We start from the raw sequence: 9,823 nt of genomic DNA on the forward strand, positions 1-9,823 counted from the left end.
AGATGCAACTGGAAATCTCTCTCCCCTCTTATTCTGTCTCTCTCTCTCTGCTTCCCTCCCACACTTTCTCTTCCCACCTCTCTCTCTCTCTCTTTCTCTCTCTGTACTCTCACTCTCTCTCTCTCTCTCTCTCTCTCTTCTCTCTCTCTTCTCTCTTCTCTCTCTTTCTCTCTCTCCTCTCTCTCTCTCTCTCCTCTCTCTCTCTCTCTCTCCTCTCTCTCTCTCTCTCTTCTCTCTCTCTCTCTCTCTCTCTCTCTCTCTGTACTCTCTCTCTATGCTCCCACGCTCAAATCCAGGAACCAAAAAAAGACATCAACATTCCTGCTCATTACGGTGCTAGCGATGAAGGACGGGACTGACAGTAAGTGGTTGAATCAGCGTCACCTAAATCCCCAGATGCTTCACTCCGAACACTTGTGTGTGGCCTGAGTTTCTCCTCGAAGCAGCATACACATGACTACATTTATAGAATACATTGCACGCCATGTTTTCACTGGCACATCCCCTGTAATGCAGGCATGGAGCCCTTGATGAGGCCTTGTGGATGTCAGAAAAAAGCGGGAAAAACCACAAGTGATCCTTGAAGAGAGAGAAGGAGGAGGAGGAGGAGGAGGAGGAGGAGGAGGAGGAGGAGGAGGAGGAGGAGGAGAAGGAGGAGGAGGAGGAGGAGGAGGAGGAGGAGGAGGAGGAGGAGGAGGAGGATTGAGTCTTGGGATTCAATCCAGGTTGTTGGGCTGCCAGCTTGATACTTGCACAGCCGTCGCATCTAAGACCGACTTCTTTGTTGAGTCGAGTCCCACGGCCGCATTGGCATCGCTTCTGCCGCTACGGACTGAGGAGAGCGTTTCAAACCAACGAATGAGAAGGATAAATGATCCTTTTAGATCTGCTCGTAAATCAACCAATGTTTTGAACGCTTTATAGATCATTAGGCTTGGATCTTTTTTTTGTTCTCTTTCCCTGTGCTAAATCATCAGGCCGGTGGTTTCAAAGACCAAAATTCCTGTGATTACTTGATATTCGTTCGTGCAACGGCAACTTCTCCCTCTCTCTCTCTCTCTCTCTCTCTCTCTCTCTCTCTCTCTCTCTCTCTCTCTCTCTCTCTCTCTCTCTCTCTCTCTCTCTCTCTCTCTCTCTCTCTCTCTCTCTCTCTCTCTCTCTCTCTCTCTCTCTCTCTCTCTCTCACGCTCGCGCTGACAGATGGCTTACACATGCAGCACTCGGCATCAGCGGGCCCCCGCGGGCCACGATCCACCCCCTCTCCCACCAGCCTCCATCACATGATCCCCACTCCAAACTCCACTCCACACTCCACTCCGCTCCACTCCCTGCCTCTTTACTGCACCGCCTGGCACGCACACCACCACCCACCGCCGACAGAACAAACAACGCCTCCCCCCCCCCCCCCCCCCTCCCTGAAGGGACAAGACAAACGAAAGCAGAACACCTGTGGGTGGACTGGCGGCGGAGGAGGAGGCGGGAGACCACGCTGCGCTCACTGTGGCGCAAACTCACCGCTGAGACACGTCGCATCTGGGAAACCGATCAAAACAAACCTGTTTTTATTAATGGTGGTGCTGGGAGCCGGAGAGGGAAACGCTGGAGCCGTTGTTTTGATCACTTTCTGCGTCTCTGGAGATGTTTTTTGCAACTGTGATAATGAGGCACGAGTAGCACAACCGAGAACAATCTTGTTTTGTTTTTAATGGTTTTCCCTGACACACCGAATTGCGCCCAAGTCGTTAAAGTGTAAGAGTGTAAACGTAAGAGCTTGGCTGTAAACCAGGACGTCGTCCAATCACCAGCTCTGGATGGGCACGCCCGCCGGTGGCTGCCAGTTGCACGCCACTTTCCGCCCCCTTTCTGTAGCCCCGATACACATGCCCTGCTGCCAAACAGTAGTGCACGAGTGGGCCGCCCACGCCTGCCCCCCTTTAGCCTCTGTTTGGAGGAGGTAGGGGCCAAGTGTTTGAGGAAGTAGGTGAGAACAAGCTCCAAACGGAGGTGTCACAGGAAACACTATGAAACTGGACACCCAATTTCATAATGACTCCCTCACTTTGCGTTATGCAAATCTGTGGTCGGAGGAGATCCTCCTTTGAAACGATTTTTATTTTGCACTTCAGGGGTAGATGAGGGGCAATATACCCTCTTTGCGGTGTGTTTTGAAGGCTGCGTTCATGCGTGACTCAATAAAGATAAACGCATGTAAAGAGCCGCCTTTGTTTGCACGGGGGCAAACGTAATGCCATGAGGCCTTTTGTCGTGACGTATGGTGCAAGACTGCACTTGCTCGTCAAACGGTAGACTAAATTTACGAGCTACGCATGTTCTTTGGTAGGGCCGTTTCCTCTTTCTTCATGTGATATTTTATATGATTCAGGATTCACACGGTCCTTTTATAAGGTACTTTGGAAAATGGACATAATATTAGGTATGCAACTAACCCACCCAAGTGGGTGCTACATATTGGTGGTGGTTAGTGAGGTCCCCCCTTCACTTTAGGCGTCTTTGAGTGTTATTAATTATTATTATTCTTCATGTTTAACCTCTGTTTTCCTTTTATTCCTAGTCTGTTTTACATAGTTTTGAATGATGACTATATGCTCTGTAAGGTGACCTTGGGTGTCTTGAAAGGCGCCTCTAAATTAAATGTATTATTATTATTATTACATTACTCATCTGGATGTTAAAAAACTGATATTTTTGCTTGCTGTTTTGGCCATTGTTACACTGACATGTGTCAGTGTAACACAATATCAGTGTAACAAATTATCTTGTGTCAAGTGTAACACAATATCAAGTATTTAAGGATACTATAAAGAGAATAGGAACGATAAACGTATATGCTGCCAACTGTGTTGTGAAGGTAATCACAGAGTTGAAGATGATTGACTAAGTATAGAAAGTAGGAAGTGAAACTCGTCCAAGTGGAAGGGAGTGCTTCAAGTTTTAAGTTATGATTAATGAACCACATGAGCCCAGATAAGGATTTGACAGCTGATATGGCTTATCAATTCTAGCCATTAAATGCACGTTTTAGCAGTGAAAGCTGATTTCTATAGGGGCAACCATGAGTAAGGACAAAGGAAATACAGGAAATATGCTGACATATTCAAATTGCAGAACAGTGCAGCCATTAAGAAATATGGGTAACTGGACAGGCCTTAATTGGTTGTTCCTGTTTATCGTGTTGTCAATGGCAGTTTGGCTTGTGCGTCTGACTGACATCACAGCACTTAAAGCGGGAGGTCATTCAGGATAAATAATAAGATATGCACCACAAAGTGAGATATGATGTGATAAACTCAAAAATGTGTGTCTATAAATGACGATATGAATAGTTGCACAATTGTAACAATAAATAGACTGATGCACTCTGCACTGCTGATGGCTTTCTGTACTTCAGCAAGACGGTTACACGATTATTATTCTGTTTTAACGACAGGATGCTGCCAGGCGCCTATAATAGGATGTTTACTGTTACCCTGGGCTTGTAAACTCACCATGCAGGCTGGCTGGGCAGCTTGGCTGCCAACTTGCCACATTGACTCGTTATGGGTATCGTTGGAGATAGGATAGCTTTAATATTAGGGAAGGGCAGGTGGTTTCCCACATTTTCATTGAACCTTCACTGAACCTTTTGAATCAGAGATGATTTGTGGCAATCCACAGCTAATCGGCCAAGATGGCCCAGTAGTTACACTAGCTATGGTATACGCAAAAGTATTATTGTTTCCCAATCAAATCAGCATTTTTAAGAATAGTTTGCAATTAAATCTGAATGGTTGTTTCATATGCATAGTTATTATCAAACAGAGATTGGCTGCCAAACCCCCTTTACCTTCAATCGATGAATCCACAATGTTCCTGTTTACATGATTGGATTCGTGTCAAAAAGTATACCTGAATACTAGCTGTTATTTTCACTTTTCCGACAACAGTCTGTAAAACGGAATTATGTCACACCCTTTCCCGACTTTCGAAACTTGAGGCTTGTAAGCCTAATAACAACGTCGTAATTACAACCGCGCATCATACACCCAGTCAACTCAAACACACATGTCAGTGTAACACATGATGCTGTGGTGGTATAACTCACCCAGGCTGTTCGTGGAGCTATCCATATTCCGAGCTTTAAACACTAAAAACCTCTAGAAGTCAGACTCGGGTCGGGGGTGTATCTTCCATGCTGAAAGCTGCTGGTCAGAGGTAACACTTCATGGACCCCCACCCTCCTGCCGAGGTGCTTTTGAGCCGAGCAGCACAGAGGACCAGCACGCATGGCAGTGTGAGAGACGCGGTCAGGGAACAGCTCTCCAAAACGCGCTCCACACGTCCGGACGGTAATCCGGAAGATCACTTTGACACGGAGCTAAAGCTATGCTGTCAATAAATCCTCATTATCCAGGCACGTTGAGTGGCTCTCATCTCCTGCTTCTTAGTCTTCCTCTGTTTAAACGATTCTGCTGTACAAAACGTGTCTTTTGAAACATGTTCTCCAACTTTTTCAATACTGGTTACAGTCCCCCCCCCCCCCTATGAAATTGTATCACTGTACGCAAAAAAAAAAAAGTTTAGCCGAGATTGATTTTAGTTTCGCGGGGATATCCTGCCACCACGTGGCCACGTTTGGTAGTGCGCCTACGCATGTTGGTATAACCGAGGTGGAACCAAAGTGTTGTGGAAGGTGTTCAGCGGACACTGATCGAGGTAACGCTCATTACGACCACTGTGTGTTTTCAACATGGAGATGCCCGTAAGCCGGGTTGCTCTGAAGGAGACTACTTGAAACATATTTTCTCGACAACTGTACGTAGTTTTTCCTCTGATCATTCAAATAAAAGGCTGATTTTTCCATGGGACGTATTCAAGTGCTGTCATATACATTTGAAAAGGATACTTGATGTTACATGCGTATTACTGATATTACAGTAACAGTATTAACAGTATCGGCAAAGTAAACCATTAGCCAAGGCCTAAATTCAGTATTGCAATTGAACCAACACCTTCGTTTCATGTTGTCATCATCCTGCTTATCTAAACGTATTCTCCTGAAGGTCATGTTCTAATGGGTCTACCATGAAGTGCGCCCGCTGCCTTCTGAGGCTCCAGGGTCTGGGGTCAGTGGTACCCTCAGCAAGGCCGGCCAACCGGTATGCTTACCTTCTTCAGTCGACCACAGCCCCAGTGTTGACCAAGCCCCTCGTCGCTTTCAACTCTCATGGCGAGGTAAGCTTACTGGCAGAAACGGAATGTAAACACAGCTCATAGTGCAGCTCTGTATGAGATGATTCTCCTGGATTGTGTTTCGGGGCTGGGAAAAATAAAACGTTATTTTTCTTAATAGTCAAGTAGGCAGTATTTTGAAAGTCAAGTGAGACATGTTTTCTTTCTTGAACTCGTTAATATCATTCAATAGTATACAAATCTATTGACTTGACACAACTTGGTATTCTAAGAGCCATAATTACCGACCAGTTCTTTAATTTACTGACAAATGAAATGTTACTACAGGCTTCGAGGCATTTCCATGGCAGCTCTGCGTGGGCAAAGAGCCCCCCCCCGTCTTCTGACCTGAAGGAGAAAGAAAAAGAGATCGACAAGTCGTTGCTGTCTCGAGACGAGCTGTTCGAGAGCGTCGCTCGCAATGCCAAAACCAAGGCCGCCTTCGACAAGGCCATCGAGGCGTTCACCAAGAGGGACCGGCGGCGGCGCGGCCACGTGGAGTTCATCTACGCCGCCCTGCAGAAGATGGTGGAGTTCGGCGTGGAGCGGGACCTGGCGGTCTACAACCGGCTCCTGGACGTCTTCCCCAAGGAGGTGTTCGTCCCCAGGAACTTCATCCAGCGCATGTTCAACCACTACCCGCGGCAGCAGGAGTGCGCTGTGCAGCTGCTGGAGCAGATGGAGAACCACGGTGAGTGTGTGTGTGTGTGTGTGTGTGTGTGTGTTGACGCACACGCGCGCAATCGCGCACAGGCGCACAAACACACACCCACACTCGTGCAGAGTTTATAAAAGGATGTTGGCAATGTGGAAATGATGTCTGCTAACAAGACAGTCATTGTTTATGTCTATCCGCCAGAATAGCATAGTGACAACCGTAATAATAACTAAATATATTATGTCTGGATGTATACGGTGTGTATGTTCTGTGATGGAGCCGAGACACAGCAAAAACGACATTATGCCCCCCCCCATTAGGTATCATGCCCAACGTGGACACCAAGGTGCTGCTGGTGCAGATCTTCGGGGAGAAGAGCCACCCCATGAGGAAGTACCAGCGGCTGATGTACTGGTTCCCCCGGTTCAAGCACGTCAACCCCTTCCCGGTGCCCCGCCTGCTGCCCAGCGACCCCGTGGACCTGGCCCGCCTGGGGCTGACGCGTATCGCCAACGACCTGGACGCCAAGGTCACCGTGTACCAGGTAGGGCCAGGTCTACGGGGGGGGGGGGGGGGTATTTTTTAAATACTTATTTTTAAAATACTTTTATTTTATTAGTGTAAGTGAATCGTAGACCGAAAACCAACAGGCTTTGCGTTGTTTATGAGGTTCACGTGTAAACCATATCAAGGAAGTGTGATTATGAGCCTTTTACAAGCGTTTTTTTAACGTTATTAACGTATTACTATTTGATGTTGATGTTTAAACAAAGTTGGTTGTACCTTGATGTGATGGGCTTTGGGTAATTTGAATTTGAAATTGTTGTAACAAATACCTGGTAATAAAATGTATGGCAAGTGATACGGCGATTCATTTGGGCCGAAGAAGAAGAAATTACTAACTTTTTAATGTGTTTCTCCTCTCCCAGATGCCCTACACAGATATCACAGAGACCGGAGAAGAGATCACATTGCCGCATATAGTGGGTAAGAATGGACGTTGTTTTATTGTTTTTGTGCTCCCTAAGAAATCGGTAAAGTGACACAAAACGTCCTACACCGAACCAGGCCGAGCTCAGGAGTCAGAGCAGTTGTCTTGTAACCGAAAGGTTGCTAGATCGATCCCCAGCTCCTCCTAGTGCTGATGTGTCCCTGAGCAAGACACTTGACCCTAATTCCTCCTGGTGAGCTGGCTGTCGCCTTGCATGGTTGACTCTGCCGTCGGTGCGTCAATGTGTATACTAACCGATGTAAGTCGCTTTGGATAAAAGCGTCTGCTAAATGCCCTAATTGTAATTGCCATTGTAACCAGTGTGATTACAACTTGGGTGTTGTGTAACTTTCCTAACTTTAGGACCTTACAATGAGGTAATGTTCGGGGTAGGAGTGAATTAATCACTCGACTATTTCCCAGAACCAAGACACAGCGTGACCGACTGGGACTTCTCTGTACCCATTTAACCCGAGCGCTACCGTGGCGCTGTGTGGTCGCAGGTACCCAGAGCCCGGACCAGGTGGAGCTGCTGGCCAAGCACGACCCCAGCCGGCCGGTGTTTGTGGAGGGGCCCTTCCCGCTGTGGCTCAGGAACGTCTGCGTGCACTACTACGTCCTCAGGGCCGACCCGCTGCCCCCCGGGGAGAAGGTGACCCCACCCGACCGGCCGTCACTCACTGAGATACATTCATAGTTGCAATCATTATTATTATTTGACTATACTTTACTATAACGCTGCAGGCAATACCAGGAAAAGTCTAACAAAGATTGTGTCACACATGTATTATCATATCATAGTTGCCTGTAGTGTATATAACGATGTGTACTGTCCAAAGTAGGCTTATGATTGGGTTAGCGTTGTTCCGTGAATCTTTTTTTATTGACTTTTTGTACTCCAATTATGATTCTAGAGTTGATTCTTCTCGGCCTCACATATAAGTCGCTTTGGATCAACGTTTGTCCTAGAGGACTCAGTGTAATGAAATGTAATGCCTTAATGTCTGCTCCGTCTCCGTGTTCTGCCTGCGGTACCGCATGTGTCCACCAGGTGGAGGAGCCCTACGACCCAGAGCGGTCTCTCTACTACCCTCTACAGCTCAGCCTGGAGCTGGAGCGGGACATGGGCGACCTGGGAGACGATTTTGACGTGGAGGACTGTAAGACCTGATAACCAAATATAAAACATTAAGTAAAAAATGCTAAAGTTGTTGTACTGCACAACCTGGTTTGAAAATAACAACTGGACAGACTAGAATGAATAGCAATAGGAATCAGAAATACAAGGTTGTTTTGCCTGATCATGCGTTACAGTAGATATCGCATGTCATAGTGCTTTCTAAACAATGTTTTGATACAGTGTCCTGTTACAGTGCCAGTACTGTTACAACATGTAGTTAACATGCCACATTACACAGTGTGGTTAGGAGGTTAAGGGCAGGTTACACATTACATACTGGCCCGATCCGAAAGAGCAATCACATTCTGTACTGCATTACAGTATTGTATTGCATTACATGTACAAAGGCATTGCAACAAGAACACTGTAATGTATTGTGTTACCCAAAGGTCTGACACAAATGTGTGCATATTGTACTTTATGGTAAATGGACTGCATTTTTGTGCAGAGCTTTTTGGTAACCAGAGGCCTTTACAATATCGCCTAAGATTCACCCATTCACCCATTCACCAACACACCAACACACACACACACACACACACACACACACACACACCCACACACCAACACACCAACACACCAACACACCAACACACCAACACACACACACCCACACACACACACACACACACACACACACACCCACACACCCACACACCGCCGGCTGACAGCTCGTCAGGAGCACACCTCCAGCCGGGGATCGAACTAGCAGCCTTGCGGCTACCAGCCGACCCGCTCGACCTCCTGAGCTCCGTGCCGGCAGTGTGTTTACAGCACGTGCACATTCAATGGAGACCCACCCCCTATCTTGACATGCATCGTTTTCAATGCAACAAAAACCAAAGACCCCGTTCCTTCCTTCCTTCCTTCCTTCCTTCCTTCCTTCCTCCCTCCCTCCCTCCCTCCCTCCCTCCCTCCAGTGGACGAGGGCCCGGTGTTCGCCATGTGCATGACGGGCCAGGGGGACCAGGCCACCCTCAACCAGTGGGTCTCAGGCCTCCAGGAGGCCAACGCCGTGCTGGGCCGGGTCCCCACGCTGTTCCGCCTGGACGCAGGCCCCCGCGAGCTCCAGAGCCCGGCGGGCGAGAGCCACCGGCCACACCCCCCCCCGGAGACCGACCCCTGGGTCCCCGGGGACGAGGGGGGAGCCGGGCCGGCCCGACAGGAAGTGGACGTTACGCTTGAGGAGGAGCCCCAGCACAGCCGGGGAGTGAAGCAGTGAACAGCGCCTTCATCGTGTGTGTGTCTGTCTCTCTCTGTGTGTGTCTGTCTCTCTCTGTGTGTGTCTGTCTCTCTCTGTGTGTGTCTGTCTCTCTCTGTGTGTGTGTGTCTCTGTCTGTCTGTCTGTCTGTGTGTGTGTGTGTGTGTGAGAAAGATGTGTGGCTGCGTTTGTGTTGGAAATGTCGCTAAAGAGCAACGGTTAGCGTGGATTAGAGAGAGTACAGAGAAGGTCCATTTGTAGCCACTTATCTCAAGCAATGAATGGCGTTCAAGCAATGAATAGTGAAATAAAGAATTTCCCACATGACTGGGTTTCTGTTATTTGGTCTTCATAAATGATTCAGTAGTGGTGTGAGTGGTGGGCTGTGTTTTATACTTCAACAGCAGATGAGCATGTTGAAATGCTTGTACGGTGTCTTCAGGCTAATACTGTTACAGCAATATTTCTGATCCAGTGCAAAATGTAATTACTCGTCCGGATCTGAACAGAGTAATTTAATTGTTGAGTGGGAGGGTGAGATTCAATCACAGGAACAACCACCCC

The 9,823-nt window shown here is 47.8% G+C and overlaps 1 protein-coding gene across 1 annotated transcript; it reads left to right on the forward strand.

Annotated features, from left to right (window-relative positions):
• Positions 1–4,663: 4,663 nt before the first annotated feature.
• Positions 4,664–9,586, forward strand: ecsit (ECSIT signaling integrator). Its single transcript, XM_060077174.1, has 8 exons — positions 4,664–4,812; positions 5,061–5,232; positions 5,518–5,920; positions 6,208–6,431; positions 6,817–6,874; positions 7,382–7,530; positions 7,930–8,038; positions 8,979–9,586. Exons 2-8 carry the CDS (start codon positions 5,083–5,085, stop codon positions 9,278–9,280), a joined length of 1,395 nt encoding a protein of 464 aa, XP_059933157.1. The 5' UTR covers positions 4,664–4,812; positions 5,061–5,082; the 3' UTR covers positions 9,281–9,586.
• The last annotated feature ends 237 nt before the right edge of the window (positions 9,587–9,823 follow it).

Source organism: Gadus macrocephalus, chromosome 17 (assembly GCF_031168955.1).
Source record: "Gadus macrocephalus chromosome 17, ASM3116895v1".
Taxonomy (NCBI): Eukaryota; Metazoa; Chordata; class Actinopteri; order Gadiformes; family Gadidae; genus Gadus; species Gadus macrocephalus.